This window comes from Protopterus annectens, chromosome 2.part2, assembly GCF_019279795.1.
Source record: "Protopterus annectens isolate FY-2018-M chromosome 2.part2, PAN1.0, whole genome shotgun sequence".
Taxonomy (NCBI): domain Eukaryota; kingdom Metazoa; phylum Chordata; order Ceratodontiformes; family Protopteridae; genus Protopterus; species Protopterus annectens.
In genome coordinates, this window is record NC_056730.1 from 951,291,824 (window position 1) to 951,309,270 (window position 17,447).

The 17,447-nt window shown below is 42.5% G+C and overlaps 1 protein-coding gene across 1 annotated transcript in view; it reads right to left on the reverse strand.

The window, feature by feature from the left end:
- Window positions 1-17,447, reverse strand: part of WDR36 (WD repeat domain 36) — a 1,582,076-nt gene that overhangs the window by 612,165 nt on the left and 952,464 nt on the right. Inside the window, exon 14 of the mRNA XM_044064266.1 lies at window positions 1,667-1,832. Within this exon, the coding sequence (XP_043920201.1) occupies window positions 1,667-1,832 (166 nt within the window). The remainder of the gene's footprint in view (window positions 1-1,666; window positions 1,833-17,447) is intronic.

Below are 17,447 nucleotides of genomic sequence, written 5' to 3' on the forward strand. Positions count from 1 at the left end.
GTATTATTAGCCCATATAACGCTATCAGGACACTTCATTCGTCCAACAAGCTATCAGTCCAAACCCTAAAATCCAATAATACAGCAGGTGATTCCCGGTTTGCGAACTCAATGGGTAAAACTCGGAACCTTCTTCCTGCAAACATTACCCAAGAACTCTCTCTTCCACTATTTAAAAAAGGCCTAAAAAATACTTAAGGGCTAACTGGCTCTGTCCATGCCTAAACCCTGACTAACTCATTTTAACATTTATGTTCTTTTCTTAGCTAGTAGACCATCAGCAAGCAGATACTCCACCCATCTGATGTGTTATACGTTAATGTACAGTTATGCCTGCTGAGTCTAACATTTCTCTATACGGATGTTGCCCTAATGTACTCTAAATTTGTGTACTGATCCTATCGCTTCTCTCACTTTACTAACTTTCTGTATACGTATTAGTGTTCCTACTGTGGTGAACTACCTGACATATTGTATCTCTCTCCTTTGCTCTCTCTGAATATTATTGTAGTTTTGCTACTATTATTCATTTTATTATTGTGGAGCTTTTTTCCCCGGACATCCGCTGAAAATGGACATGTATTCAGTCAGACTATCCCGGTTAACAAATGTAAAATAAATGAAATTAAAAAATAAATCATTTTTAAAGCATGTAGCAGAGTTTAGGAATAGTGTTGCCTCGTTAAAAGCTTTGAAGAATAATTAGGCATCTGGACAAACGGAGGCTGAAGGCAGGACAAAATTACGAAGCTAGTATTTTGTGCTGACACTTACTAACCAAATGATCACTTACAAAATACTATTTTTGACAAAGCAATGCCAAAGACAGGAAAACATTAGTATACATGTGCAAAGATTTATTTACTTTATTTTACATTTGTTGACCGGGCTAGATGTTTAATAAAAGGTAACTATTGAAAGCTTTAAATCAGAAATTAAGATACTTAGGCTGAAAAGAGACTCGTGTAGTGAAGAGGAGAGAGAAAAAAATAGAAGGTGTACCTTTCCGACATATAGATAATTTGCAACAATGCTGACAGATGAAAGATGGACCAAGAAAACATGACAGATGCAAATATAATCAATGAAATGCTGAAAAAGGATTACTCTCCAACTCATACATTGCAAGATGTTCTCACAAAAATCCATGTTAGTTGACAGTCCTGAGCAATAGCTGGTACTGCTAAAAATCAGGTCCTGTCTTTTTTTTTTTTTTTTTTTTTTAACAAACCAATAGCTTTATTGAACTCATCTGAATCACACATCAGAGCACAGCTGAAGGAAAAAACTTAGAGAGTTCAATCCACTCATTATATACACGTTTCCATCATTTAACCCTCACCTTTCACAATCATCTCATTCTCTTACGCAAGTAACGCTGGAACTGGCCTTCCACTGCCACTTCTTTATTTTACTTTACTTATGTTTGGCTGAAAGTAACTGTTTTCTGAACACCCAGCATATAATCATTGATGACTGAGCCTGGTTTGACTAAGACAAAACAGACATCATTTTATCACTTATTACCCAAAAAGACTTCTGCTACTTAGTAGAGGAAGAAAAGTGACATTCTTTTACAGGATACTCTCAAAGTGGGCAATGTGCTCAACATATGGCACAAGTCTAACCATACAGCAGCTTTCCGAAAAGAAAAATGTTTATCTCACCTGTCTCTGTGCAGCAGTGTAGTGCTTGGGGCGGACTCGAGTTTAGTAGTATGAAGTAGTTCCTTCGACTTAAACTTCCAAAATTTGATCAAGTTGTCCCCAGCAGCAGTTACAGTCAGCTGATTTAGTCCATCAACAGCAACTCCCCTGATAGGACCATCATGAGCTTCAGACATGGATACAAATTATAAAAAATACAGAGAGAAATGTTTAGTTAAGTTAAAAGTCATAAGGAAATAAGAAAATTGTTCATATCAGTTGACATATGAAGGGACAATCACTGGTGGGTCAAAAACCTGGGTTCATCCCCTTTTCTTCTCCAATTAGGTATCTCTTTATGAAACCCACACCCTTGAAAGCACTCATACCCTATATGCTGGTGCATGCTGATATTGCCCTTCATACTAGGACAATATGAAGACCCCCAAAAGCCAGCCACTTTACCCCAGTTACTGAGACATAATACTTTCTACAAATTAACACAGATGTTTTAACATCTGCACTGCTCACAAGTAATATACAAGGACATGCTTACCTAATTTACATGAAAATTCAAGAGAAGAAGCTGAATGGTGGGGACATACTTGGAACACATCAAAGAATGTCCCCTCACAAATAAACTGATTTGGTAAGTACATTATCTGTAATAGCCATCCAGCTGATGGGTCTACCAATGGGTTGAAGCCTAAGCAGCAAATCTGTAATTGCAGAACAAGGTAGAAGTTAACTGGTTGACAGCAGTTAAACAAAGATGTCAAAGCAGCCCAACTCTTGAGTCAAAACTGAGACAATAATTCTAGGGGCGTCATGAACCATGGACCAAGCAGCTATAAAGAAGTCTACACTGGGGAAATTTTTGAAGCAAACACCGGAAGCAATGGGTAGTGAACAGCCAGCAACTTTCACCCTGGAGTAAATGGGGGAAATAAAGCACCAGATGTCAAATCTTTATAAATTCACATAGCCACTTTAAGGAAACCTGAGCAACTGAAAGACAAGCTCACAGAAACAATCCGAGAAACCTTCAGAATACTACTACATACGTAGTAGTTCCAGGTAAGAGGGGAGAGCTCATATAGGCAAGTCAGTAACAGGGAAATGGGGATTGTAGTAAGAGAAACTGGGTAAGAAAGGTATGATAAGTTTACAGGTTATAATGCCAGATAACCAAGGAGGATTCAGAGAGGTCAAGTTTTAATTCATAAAAAATCAGGGTTAGGAGTACTTGGAAGCCTTATTTAAGATTATGTAAGGGTGCCACCTTGTGGCGAGATAGAAGAAATTACAGTTTAGCTGTTCGGGTAAAGCGGAGATGGAGGTGGAGAATAGAACACAGTACAGCAGAATGTTTTTTGATTTATTAGGACAAGTAAGGGATTATGAGTGGTTGTCCTTTAACCTGGTTTCTTGGTTTAGCAAAGAGTTGCTTGAGCTATTGGAGAAGGGGGAAAGGTTGGGTTTTTAACAGCTTTGGATGTTAAAAAGCTGCACATTTCAAAACCCTGTGACCCAATGTTTTTTGCCATCCCAAAAATTCACAAAGATAGGTAGAACCCACCAGGAAGACCTATTTTTCGGGCATAGGGTCTTATGGGCAAAATGTGGGAGGGTTTCTTGAGTTTGTGTTAAAACAGCATCGTATGAGGGTTCCAGCTCATATTAGGAATGGCCAAGAGTTATGTGAATATATGAAGGGGTTGAATTGGTAAAATGATTATTTTTGGGTTACTATGGATGTGTCCTCACTTTATACTAACGCTAACTTACGATGGGCTTTAGAAGCTGTTGCTAAGGTATTAGGGAAAGGCCCACAGACCTCGTATGTTCTAGAATTGCTTGAGTTTTGTCTCACCCATAATTATTTTACTTTTGATGGAAAACTTTATTTGCAAAAGAGGGATACGGCAGTGGGAACTTCATTTGCTCCCTCATATGCCATTTTATACATGGGAAAATTTGAAAGGCAACTCATTTATGTGACTGATTACTTCAGAAACAAGGTGGTCATCTGTAAGTGATTTATAGCTTACCTGTTTTTTGTCTGTAGAGGTACCACCGATAGTTCGTGGAATTTTTTGAATGTCTGAATAACAACCATCATGGTTTGAGATTTAGTTATCAGGTGATGTCTGAGGCCATTCATTTTTTGGATCTTTGTTTTTTGGGGATGGAAATCAGGTAGTTCAGTTTAGACCAATTCGAAAACTCACAGCTGTTAACTTTTTTACATGCTTCAAGCATGCATTCATCCCATCTTACTGAGTCTCTATCTTTCTATAGAATTTAAACAAGTATATATGAATACTTCTGATGATGATATGCGGGACCCCATTTGATGGAGATGGAGCAGAGGCTTGCCTGTAGGGTGTATTCTAAGGAAGTATCGAGGACAGCAAGGAAAAAGATGGAGAGTGGGGGAGAAAGTTTGTTCAAGGTGTTTTTTTCTAACTGGGTGAATGAGCACTAAAGAGGATGATGATGGGCTATTTTATGTTGAGGTATAGTCCCTTTTCAGAGTCCTTAATGAAAATAATTAAGGACTTATGGTTATGTCCTTGCTCTAACCCTGACTAAAGCCTCCTCGACTTCCATATCCCTGCAATTTTCTTATTCACAGTGACTAACTTCTTACACTAAAATGTTTGAAGAGAAACAGTAACATCTTTGCACATACTCTGTATATAAGCTAAACCTATAGGTTTGAAAAGAAAGACCAACATGTTTGTATATATTTCTGAATATAAACTGTATTCTTCATAGGCTTGAAATGTGAGACTGTAACATGTATGTTAATACAATATGTTTGTGCATATACTGTAACTTGCTTGTCTTTACCTGTTTGTAAGTTTGGAGCTTTGGCTGCAGAACAGACTGTGAAGCATCTGATGGAGAAAGAGAAGGTGAAGGGTTTCTGCCAGATAGTGGTGGCAGTGAAGGTTCATGAGGGCATCTCGCACCTGATCCAGTCTTGCGGACTGAGTGGAATGAAGCACAACACCATAGTCATGGGCTGGCCCTATAGATAGAGGCAGAGCGAGGATCCCAGGGCCTGGAAGACATTCATAGGAACTGTAAGAGTGACCACTGCAGCCCACTTGGCATTACTTGTAGCCAAGAACATTGCCTTTTTTCCTGCCAACAAGGAGCAATTCACAGAAGGTACCATTGACGTGTGGTGGATTGTTCACGATGGCGGAATGCTAATGCTCCTGCCCTTCCTTCTATGACAGCACAAGGTTTGGAAGAAGTGCAAGATGCAAATTTTCACCATGGCACAGATGGAAGACAACAGCATTCAAATGAAGAAGGACTTGGTGACATTCCTCTACCACCTGAGGATTGAAGCAGATGTGGAGGTAGTGGAAATGCATGACAATGACATTTCAGCTTACACCTATGAGCGGTCCGTGATGATGGAAAAGCGATGTCAGATGCTGAGGCAGATGAGGCTCTCAAAGACAGAACGTCAGCGAGAGGCACAGTTAGTGAAGGATCGGAACTCTATATTACGACTTGCCAGCACTGGCTCAGAAGAGGAGGATGAAACTGATGCCTCTCCAGAGAAAGTCCACATGACCTGGACCAATGAAAAGCACCTTGCATCTACAATGAGCACAGTACAGGGACCACACGGTTTCCATGAACTGCTAAATATTCGACTGGACCAGTGTAACACGCGGAGAATGCATACAGCAGTGAAACTGAATGAGGTGATTGTGAATCGCTCCCATGATGCAAGGTTGGTGCTGCTAAAAATGCCAGGCACACCTCAAAATCCAGAAGGTGATGAAAACCTATATGGAGTTTTTGGAAGTACTGACAGAAGGATTTGAGCAAGTACTATTGGTCAGAGGTGGCAGCACTGAAGTTATTACAATTTATTCGTAAAAACTGAATAAATTGATCAGGAGGCAAAATGAAACCCTAGAACCTTTTTGAAAGGGGGACGGACATTGCATTACTGACTGCTACTTTGAGGACCAAAGGGATTCCAGGCCTGGTAAAGTTGTAGGCCTGTTTATGCAGAAATGCTACTGCCAGACAGCTATTCCCCTCTCTCTCTCTCTCGCATGTTTCAGCCAAAATGTGCTAGCATGTTGCGTTATTTTTGTGCCAGTCCCATAAACCAGAAGCTGAATTACATTCCTGACCTTGGGACCTTGAATTCTCCTCCGTATGCCTCCTACCTTTTTTGCACTAATGCCAAAAACCTTACTCGGTACATGTATTTGTGTTCCTCAACCATGTTTCCCAAGCACTGACCAGTGGCAGGAGCATCAATATGGAAATACGCTAATTCATTCTGGATAGTCCACATGGAAGTTACAAGGACAATGAAGTCCAATGGATGAATAAGGAGCAGTGACAACATTTTTATTTACTTATATAATTTGCCTTTTGTTGTGCTGTTATATTTGAATATGCCGAGACATTTTTTTACACTATCAGATCTCTCTACTGCAAAAGCAATTGGAAAAAGTTATATTTCCTTAGTGAACTAATTTACGCCACTGTCTTCAGTACAGATTTTATTTGGTTCGGTGTATGTTTTTATAGATGGATATGAGTGGGGAAGAGTGTGAGCATAAACTACTGGGATGAAATTCTGATAACTGGAGTTCTCAGCTGTTTGTGAAGGAGAGGTGTTTGTGTTACTGTTTGAAACTATTCAGGTGTCTCGTCCCCTCCAAAGATAAATTTCTGCTCAGACACCCTAGTCTAACTGGGATGGTGTTGAGGTTTCCATCTAGGTTGGGTTGAACGGCTAGGCTTGTAAAGACCCTGGTGGTTGTTAGCCTAATATGAACTTATGAACCTATTATTATGGGGATGAAGACAAACATTATTCTTTCATACCACAGGATGAAGAATGCATCTACCATCAACTCTCTCTTGCTTACTAAAATGAGCAAAAAAATGGAGAAATGAATTGCTGTGACTAACTCAATCTCCAAAATGACAAACTTATAAAAGATCTGAACCAGACAAGCCTTCTGGATTCACAACTCTAGGAGAGGACTGAAGACACGTGAACATTCAATTCACTAGAGATGTGAACTTTGTGGCACTATTATCCCTGTCTATGGAACACTGCCAAGCATATCATCTCAAATGGCATTGCATCCACTTAGGGCCGACAAAAAAAAAAAACTTTTTTTTAATTAATTGATGGATCATGTAAAAAAATTTTCAGTTTACTATCAAAATAACGAATGAAGGTTTGGCAAACACAGGATGTCGAATTACAGTTGGCTGAATTCCATGTTGCCGAACCTTCATGTTCACAAGTTTCTGGTTCAGTGAAAGCACTATGCATTCGCACATAGCTGGTCAACCTTACTACTAAAGATCACGGTACAGTGTGGATTGGGAAAATTTACCCTTTTCCCCACTGTAGTGCTATCTCAGAGCTGATGGGGGGGGGGGGCGCAGGCTCCCCCTGCAAAAATGTGAAGTTCAGTGTTGTGCAGTATGTTTGTACTGCTGAAAAACAGAACTTAACTTACCGGTTGTAAATGGTGCAGTGGAAATAGTATGTCGAATAATGCCGAATTTGAATAACCGGCATGACATTTGATATACTGACCTATGTACTCTGTCTTCAGTGTTGTGAGTCACTCAAATGAATGTGCTTGTGTGACATTTGCAATTTTGATAGTAAACCAGAACTTTCCCTCCAAAGTTATTAAGAGTCAGGATGACTACATGCAGCTTCAGTTGGCTGATGTGGAGCATGCTGTTGTGTGTTGGGAGGGATGACACACTTTATCTGAATGGTAAAGTAGCTATGATGAACTACAAACCTGGCTCATCTACAATTAGGCGAGGCCCACCTAGAGGCTTACTGGGCCTTCCCTTATGAAAAGTTCTGTAAAGCACAAAGTGGTTCTGCAACTACAGATACATCAGTTCCAAGTGATACAGGAGTGTCCAAGGTTTTCTCACCCATGTGGCCAAGTTCAAGTCTTCTCGATCTCTTTCAATGGGTAGAGAAGACACACACTGAACAATGTCAGCAGCTCAACAGGTAGCACACTCACCTTTGATGCTAGAAGATGAGGCTTCTTGTTTTATTTTGACCCCAGATTAATTTTCTATTGCTGACACTACATGGCAGCAGTAGGGGTGGTGTTGCACTCGTGTTGTTCTTCAGATGAGATGTTAAACAGAGACCACATCTGCCAGAGTTGGTGGCAGCTTAACAGGATGTAAAAGACCCCATAGTACTTGTGAAAAAGAGAGTAGGAGAATTTCCTCAGTACTCAAAATATGCTCTGCTCAGTGTAAATATCACCTCAAGTCAAACTAAAACTAGGCTACTAGTCTAGTGAGACTAACCCATTCAACAAAAGATAAATATACATAAAATATATACATACAGTTTCACTAGTGATGATAATCCCCAGAGATGGGATGTGGACTTCTCCCAATTTATGGTCACCTCAAGGAACTGTATCAACAAAGGCATACATTCCAGTGAGCCAGTCTTCAAAGTAGAGGACTTAACTGTTTGAGCTGGTATGAAGGGAGAGAGAGTTGGGACACAGCTGGTTGGCTTGCCTTACTTCTGGGTGGGAGAAAGATTAGTTGTGTAAAATCTTACCATAACCACAGATGGCTTTCTCTTCCATGTTGCAGTATTCTCACATGAGGGATCCTCCATCTCAGGCAACCCAAACATCCGGCTCATCTACCAAAGCTTAAGATGGTTGGGGTCTGGTGTGTGGGACGTCACACACTGGGCCATGTATGTGACGTCCACACACACAGACCTCAGAAATGACTGCCCAGTCGGACAATAGTCTAAGGATAAAGGACGGATGTCATCTAGACAGGGAAAGGGCCCTCTAGGGGGAAAGGAGGGAGGGAAGGAAAACAAACATGGAAGAGAAGGACATCTATGGTTACGGTAAAATTTTACATAACTAATCTATGTCCTTCGATTCTCATGTTGCAGTATTCTCACATGTGGGAGAGTACCACAGCTCATGTACAAAAAGGGGTGGAGGGAGAGGTAGTAGTCACCAGGAATCAATGCAGGATGGCTCTTGCAAATCCTGCCCTGGCTCTAGAGATGTTATCCAATTTGTAGTGCCTGGTGAAGGTGTGTACAGAGGATCATGTGGCTGCCTCTAGGATAGTGGCTGTATACATGCCTTTCAGAAACACCCGTGAAGAAGCCACTGCTCCAGTGGAATGGGCTTTGACTATGTGTGGTAGCTCTTTACCATGGAAGAAGCAGCAGAAGGATATAGTTTTACAGATCCAGGAAGATATAGTCTGCTTGGAACAGCTTTCCCCAGTGGCCTGGGGTGAAATGATACAAAGAATTGGTTGGACCTTCTAATGTCCTTAGTCTTATCCAGATAAAATCTCAGTTGCCTGTGAACATCAAGAGAATGAAGCACTCTCTCACTGTCATTCTGTGGGGAAGGGAAGAAGGTGGGCAAATGGATAGACTGGTTAAGGGGCAATTCGTCGACCACTTTGGGCATGAAGGAGGGGTTAGTCCAAAGGGAAACCATGTCTCTGTGGAAAATGTTGGAGGGTGGGGTAGCCATGACTGCTTGCTGCTTAGAGACTCTAGCTGGAGTAAAGGCTACTAGCAAGGCAGTCTTCCAGGTGCACATCTTTAAAGTGGAAGAAGCTGCAGGCTCAAAGGGGGCAGTGGTAAGTTTCGCAAGAACAAAGTTCAGGTCACAAGGAGAAGGGATAGGTTTCCTTGGTGGTCTGATGTGGAGAACCCCTTTCAGAAACAGTTTCACCTCCACTCTTGATAATAGGGGTGGATCCATAGGTATGCAGGCTGAAATGGCTGACAAATGGAGTTTCACTGAAGAGTATGAACGTTCTGATTTTAGGAGTTCACACAAATAGGCTAGAACTAGAGGTACAGCAGTCTGGAAGGGGTCTAGCTGCCTTTGAAGACACCAGTTGGAGAACCTTTTGGCAATGGAGCCTGGAGCAGAATAGCCATAGTCTGTTCTGAGGGGAGGCAAACAGATCTACCTGTGGAGTGCCCCAATGGTGGACAATGTCTAAGCAGACATTTCTGTGTAATATCTATTTGTAATTCAGAGACAAGAATCTGCTGCGGGCATCTGCTGATGGTTGTCCTGTGATGGGATGTATACCACCTGCAATGTTACATTGTACTGAGTGGCCAGTTCCCATGCTTGTATCGCTAGCCTGCAAAGTAAATAGGATCTGATCTCCCCCTGCTTGTTTATGTACCACATCGCTATGGTGTTGTCTGTGAAAACTTGAAGGGGACCCAGTTGTATGAGCGGGCGGAAGGTCTTCAGGGCTAGGAGAAGAGCAGTCATCTCTCTCACACTGATATGCTTTTTTCGGAGGGAATGCTCCCACTGAGCCTGTACCCAGAGTCCGCTCATGGTGGCCCCCCCATCCCAGATCTGAGGCATATGTGTACATGAATTGGACTGGCTTGGTGGGCTGTAGAGGAAGACCTGGATTCTGGCTTTATTTATTGGGTCCACCACCCCAACTCTTTTTTTCAGGCAAGGCAGGAAGAGCACTTGAAAGTCCAGGGTGTGACTGTCTTGAGACCAGACATTTTTCAAGTAGCATTGGAACTTTCACATGTGCAACCTGGCAAGGGGCAGCATTGGAATTGTAGCTGCCATCAGGCCTAGAAGATGTAGAAATTCCCTGGCTGAGATGTGGGTGACTAGGAGTAGGTCTTGTAAGACGTTTGTTAGAGAAGTGACCTTGTCTTGTGGGAGGAAAGCCTTCATCAACTTCATCCTTATTCTGCAACCCAAGAAGATCTGGTCCCGGCATGGAGTGAGGGAAGACTTCAGTATGTTCAGAGTAAACCCCAGGCCTTGAAGGACAGAAATAGTGAATTGCATGTGTGCCTGAAGAGTGCTCAGCTCTTCTACTTGGATGAGTAGGTCAACCAGGTAAGGGTAGATATGAATGCTTTTCGTTCTGCAGAAGGCTACTGCTGGGGCTAAACGCTTTGTGAAAACTCTTGGTGCTGTACATAAACCAAAGGGCAAATCAGTAAATTGATAGTGGGAGGATGGCACAGCAAAATGTAAAAATCTCCCGAAATCTGGGTGAATGGGGGATATGGAGATAAGCCTCCTTCAGGTCTAAAGTGGCCATGAAGGCACCAGGTGTCAAAAGTGGAAGAAGGGTTTCTAGGGATAGCATGAGGAAGGAGAGTACATGCAGGAAAGGGTTTAGCAGGGATAGGTCCAGTATAGGCCTCCATGGGCCCTCCTTTTTTGGGACCAGGAAGAGCCTGGAGTAAAACTCCTAACCCTCTTGTCCTGTTGGGACCATCTCTATGGTGCCCTGTGATAATAAATCCTGGATGACCTGAGGTATCAGATGAATTTGTTTTTTTTTGGAAGTAGGATATACCTTTTGGTAATGGCTTTTCCTGCTAGGTCATAAAGTACCCTTTTTCCACTACTGATAAGACCCAGTGGTCTGAAGTGATGTGTTGCCATGGGGAAGACAGTGAGAGAGGTGGTTGGACAGGGGGAGATGGTGGGAGGGGGGAGTTAAGGCAGTCACGCATTGTCTGGTCTGTCTGGAAAGGGCTGCGTGGGGGTGGATTGGGATGGAGTAGTCCTGGAGGATGAGGGTTTCCCTAGCCCCTTTCCTATGCTTTGAGAAAGAAGTGGAAGCAGCAGGTGCCCTCCTAACAAAGCTAAGTTTTGCAGGGTAGTTCCTGTAGAATTTTGGAACTGGGGATACTAGTAGAGGCTTCAAGTCCTGCAGTTCCTTACTTTTTTCCTGCAAACTTTTGAACAGTTCAGCAGATTCCTTGCCAAAGAGGAAAATGTTGTCCAGGGGAGCATCCAGGATCTTGTTCTTGAAGTCATCTGGGAGGGGTTGAAGTCTGAGCCAGAAGTACCTGCGTAATACAGAGGCAGATGCCACTGATCGGGCTGAGGCTTCAGCAGCATCGTAGCTGCGTTTTATGGAATGCCTGGCTACCTGTGCTGCTAAAAACTTGGGAGGCAACTTGAGACTTTGTGAGGGAAATCAGGCATAGAAGAGAGCAATGTAGATGCCTGGGAAACTACATCTAGAGCATACTTTACCATGCGAGTCTGGTAATTAATGGCCCTAAAGGCAGGGTGGATGAAGTGAGGATCTTTTTTCCCAGTCTGTCCAACTTATTGTCCTTATCAGATGGCGGTAGGGAAGAGGAAGGAATCTGCCTGGATTGCTTGTCTGGTGTCACTGCAAAGCCAGCTGGGTCTGCCATGGGAGGCTTGATGAGGTACTTGTGATCACTGGGGACTTTACAGAACCTATTTGGCCTTTTTGGGGCCAGAGGTTGAGATTCTGGGGTTTCGGAGGCAGAAGGAAAGGCATTTAGGTGAGCTGGAATCACAGGGGGAATAGCAGAGGGAGAGGGAGACTCCATCTCAAGAGAATCCAAGTATCATTTTTGTACCACTGTAATTTGAGTGGAGTCTGACTTGAAGTACTCTCTCATTTTGGAGATGGTCTCCCCAAAGGTAACATCCTGATATCTTCTGGTGGGGAGTCTCCTTTCAAGGAGTCTTCACTGGAGAGCAGTATTCCAGGGAGGAGGCCAGCTGAGAGATATAAGTAAGAGACTCATCAGAGGAACAGGAAGAAAAGTCTTCCTCCTGAGTCTGAGGAAGAGGAATGGAACTGGCAGAGGCAGGTCTGGGACTAAGGGTAGGCAGAGCAGGAGTATGTAAAGCTGTGGGCCTCAGAGCCATAAAGGCCTGAAAAAGGGACTGAGAAAACATTTGCCAGTCTGGCTGATCTTCTACGGGGGCAGACAAATGCCTGGCTTTCTGTTTTTTTCTTGAGAGGAGTCTTGAGAATAGTTTGAGAGGCCGAAGGCCTGGTGTCAGGCGTCAGGCCTGGGGCAGAGGTGCCCTATTCGGAAACTGAAGCAGACCGGGCAAGCCCGGTTCCAACTCAACATTGGCGGAGGCGGACGTCACACAAACCTCTGCAGACGTGCCAACTTGAAATGATAGGGTGGCTTCCAACATGGTACCTGCTGAAGTCTCAGTTCTTCCGGATGTCCCTCATCCCCTAGACCTGTAGCTGGCAGGATGTGCAATGTCAGAGGCACAGCAGCAGGCCTTGAAACCCTGGCCTTTTTTTTAGGTGGCTCCACCTCAGCCGGTTCATGATCCATACCTAGGGCCAGGCGCTTTAGTTGTTGGTTCTCAACAAACAATTTGATGGCTGCACAAGGTCTTAGGGAGAAATGACTGACAGATATTACAGGTCGTATGGTTGTGGGACAGTCCGATGCAAAATAAGCAGAGGGCGTGTGCATCTTTGTGCGGAATTTACAGAGTGCACTTACATTTTCCCTTCCTAGATGACACCGGCTAATAAAAGGACAAACAGAAACCTAAGCTCTAGCAAGATAAGGAAGATTCTCCAATGGGGTACTTAACTTTAATGTCTTCTGAAACATGAAGCAGAACAAGCAAGCTGACGTTCGACTACAGCAGAAAAGTTCTGAGGTCTGTGCGTGTGGACGTCACATTTATGGGCCATGATTGCTGGTCCTGCATGCAATGTCTCATGCACCAGACAGCAACCAGCTTAAGCTTTAGATGAGTCGATGTTCGGGTCGCCTGAGGCGGAGGATTCCACATGTGAGAATACTGCAACATGAGAATAGAAAGACATCATCCATGTGCTTGTTTCCCTGCTGCAATTCCTGTAGAAACTACGCAAGTGCACAGGAACAAAAGGCTTTGAGATGGCAAGTAAGTCACGTAGAGCCATGTTACTTGCAGAAACAGATGAGAAATCTCTCAGCATACATGTCAACTGCGCACTAAACCTTGGGGCAAACTAGACATGCACAGTGGGAGTTAGGACACACAAAAGGCAAATCATTCACCATCGACGGCAGCCTAAATGATGGCCCCTTCTGACAGACTGTCATCCTCCGATGACAGAAAATGAATGGGTCAGTTGGAAAGGGTCTTATAATTAGAAACAGCCGGCATAAAGGTGAAAAAAAAAAAAAAAAAAAAAATATATATATATATATATATATATATATATATATATATATATATATATATATATATATATACACACACATATATATATATATATACACACACACATATATATATATATATATATATATATATATATATAGATATAGATATAGATATATAGATATATATAAATTCAGACTTCTTTTAGGTGTAGTAATTAATACTGAGCTAGTAGAAAGGAAATAAAAACTCAGACACTGAATAGATGATTAAGCTTTCGCTCTTATTCACGAAAGCTTATTTTATTTCCTTTCTACTAGCTCAGTATTAATTACTACGCCTAAAAGAAGTCTGAATTTATATAATTAAGATTCTTCTAGTGCACGGTGTTTATTTTATATATATATATATATATATATATATGTATATATATATATATATATATATATATATGTATATATATATATATATATATATATATATATATGTATATATATATATATATATATATATATATATATATATATATATATATATATGTGTGTGTGTGTGTGTGTGTGTAGATTATATATATATATATATATATATATATATATGTATATGTATATAGGGCAGCACATGAAAATTCTTTTCCTGTAATGCTTTAGCCATGACTGCCAACACACCTTGATAAAATTTTGCATTCTTTTTGGCACTACTGCCTGCAGACCACGAGCATTCTCTTGGTCAAATGACCTACCCACTTCCTGTTTACAGAGCAGGGGGGGGCCCTCTGCTGCTTTTTTTCTCTGTTTTGAGTCTTGAGTCTCTAGTCATGACTCTGGCACAAGCTTGCTTTTATCCAAGAAGATAGCATGTAATGGATCTTTGCAATTCACACTTCCCCATGAATGGAACATCCAGGTGTACTATCTGAACTCTTCTTTAGGACAGCCACAGAAAGGCATCCTGTACAAATAAAAGTCTAAGCCTATAGTTCTAAAACACAATCAATGCAGCCAAATTTACAGCTGACTGCACAGACACCTATGTGTGAAGTTATTAACTGTCTCTGCCCCCTCCCATTCCTTGTACGCAACCATCTCTATGTGATCCCTGGTACTTACTGGGGGCTCTATCGCAAAGTGCATGCTTATGAGCACATGCTCTCCCCACCCTCTGAAGGGAAGTGATCAGATTCTAGCTTCATTACTTCTCTTCTCCCCCATGCCAGCTGCAAAAGGCATCTGAGCTACTAATCAAAACTTGGATTACCTGGGGTGCACAGACAGGACTTTATCCCTCTATGCAAATGGAACTGGCCAAATGGTAGCATTTTATACTGAAAGTGCTACACACCTTCAATGAATCCAATGAGTCTCTTATGCAAGTCCTAGACCTTTGTGCTTTGGAAAGTGGCTATCATACCCAGCAGTATCATACAGGTGCCTTGCTGCAGAAGCAGGGGCAAAACTACCAGGACCCTGGCCAGCTGCCTGAAAACTGGATGCATCAACAGTGCCTGCTGAAGTCTAGGATGGGACACCAGTCATCAATCTCCTTTATTAAAACCCTGCCCTCATTTTGAAGGACAGACAGCTACTAAAGCCTCTTTAAGGAGTACAGCCACATCATGTCCTAACAGCTTTGTGGAAAGAACTCTGATCCTAAGAAAACTTAAGAGTTTCAGCAAGTGGCTGACTGGCATATACAGAATCCGTGGTCATTTGTGATAGCTCTCCAAGCAAAGAAAACCATGTACAGACAGCAGTAAGAAAGTACAATTATGTAAGATCTTACCATAACAGTAGACATACTACTTCTCACTGTTTCAGTATTCATTACAAATGGGGTATCCTGCTGAGGATAGCCAAATGTCCAGCCAGCATATGAAAGCCTTAACTCCTTCCAGGTGTCATATGTCAGACATATGTCCTACACCTACAGCATAGGGTAAAATAAGGGATGCACAAATGCCTAATCCTCAAAATTGAACTGCCCCAGAAGAACTAAAGCAACTCAAGAAGAGAACCAATGATATGTGCATCTAGAAAGGGAAGAAAAAAAAGGACTCAGTCCAGAGAAAAGGAAAAGTACAGTTTTGTACCTACCATAAATGTAGATGTCCGATACATATGCAACTGCAGTCATAACATATGGGTTGTCCTGCCTCAGGCAGCCCTCGGTCGGCCGAATTCCAAAGTCTGGGTCCGGCGTTGGCTGGTGTCGCCTCCTCTCCGACGTCACAACGGCTGGAGTATAAAGGCATCGGCAGACGCCATCTTCTTCAGTGTTTCTTGCCCCAGATGCCAGGTGCCCTCCTAGGAAGGCTAAATTTGGTAAATGGATAAAATAATCCAAAACATGCACAACAGTAATAACCAGATACACCATAGGAGATACCCCCAGCTGAAGGGAAGAAGGGTAGGGACCCAAAAAGAAGAATACAGAGGGGTAGGAGGGTGAGAAAATCCGACTGCAGTTGCATATCTATCGGACATCTACATTTATGGTAGGTACAAAACTGTACTATGTCCTTCAAGAATGCAACTGCAGTCATAACATATGGGTTGAGTACCATAGCCAAGCCGGGGGTGGATGGAACTAAGATAAGGATGGTGTAGCTAAAATTCCCTGCAGGACTGCCGAAGCAAAGCCTGCTCGGGATCTGGAGTATAAGGGCAGGTTGTAGTGCTTGGTAAATGTATGCACGGAGCTCCATGTAGCAGCTTCTAAAATGTCCTTTGTTGCCACTCCTCTTACGAAAGCTGCGGAAGTGGCTATAGCTCTGGTAGAATGTGGCCTGATATTGGCTGGCACACCTTTTCCATGGAAAGAGTAGCAAAATCTGATGCAATGTCCAATCCATTTTGAAACTGTTTGCTTGGAGATTGCTTTTCCTTGTACTCCAGCAGCATAGGCTACAAACAGCTGATCAGACCTTCTGGTGGCCTTAGTTCTGTCCAAGTAGTAGCGTAATTGTCTGTTTATGTCCAAAGTATGCAGTAGTTTTTCCCCCTTATTTTGAGGATTGGGGAAGAATGCAGGTAGATGAATAGCTTGATTTAAAGACACCCTGGAAATTACTTTTGGCATGAATGTAGGATTGGTTCTTAGAGAGACTCTGTCTTGATGAAAAATGAGGAAGGGGGGCACTGCCATGAGTGCCTGTATCTTCGAAACTCTTCTTGCAGAGGTGACTGCCAATAAGAAGGCCGTCTTCCATGACAGAAATTGCATTTCTGAGGTTGCTGCTGGCTCAAATGGAGGAAGAGTTAGTTTTTCCAACACGTAGTTGAGGTCCCATGCAGGTACTGGCTGTTTTCTGGGAGGTTTGATATTCTTTATCCCTCTTAGAAACTGTCTTAGCAGAGGATGCGAAAACACTGGAGGGTCACAGTTGTATTTTGCTGAGATTGCTGAGGCATGAATCTTTATTGAGGAGTATGAGAGTCCAGTATGAAATAGTTCTGCCAAGTATTCTAATATTTGAGGTATACTCAGTAATGCTGTGTCCTGACCCCTGTTGGCATTCCAGATACTGAATCTCTTCCACTTGGCTGAATAGGTTTTTCTGGTGGAAGGTCTACGTGCTTCCAGCAAGATCTCTTGAACAGATTTGGAAAGAGAGTTTGGTGTTGAAGTCATGGTAGCCTATAGGCTGTCAGATGCAATGTTTTCAGGTCTTGATGTACAGTCCTGTAATTGTGTTGAGTTAGGAGCAGGGGCCATAGGGTCAGAGGCCATGGCTTGGTCCGAGTTATGGTCAATAGCAATGGGTACCAGTGTTGCCTCGGCCAGTC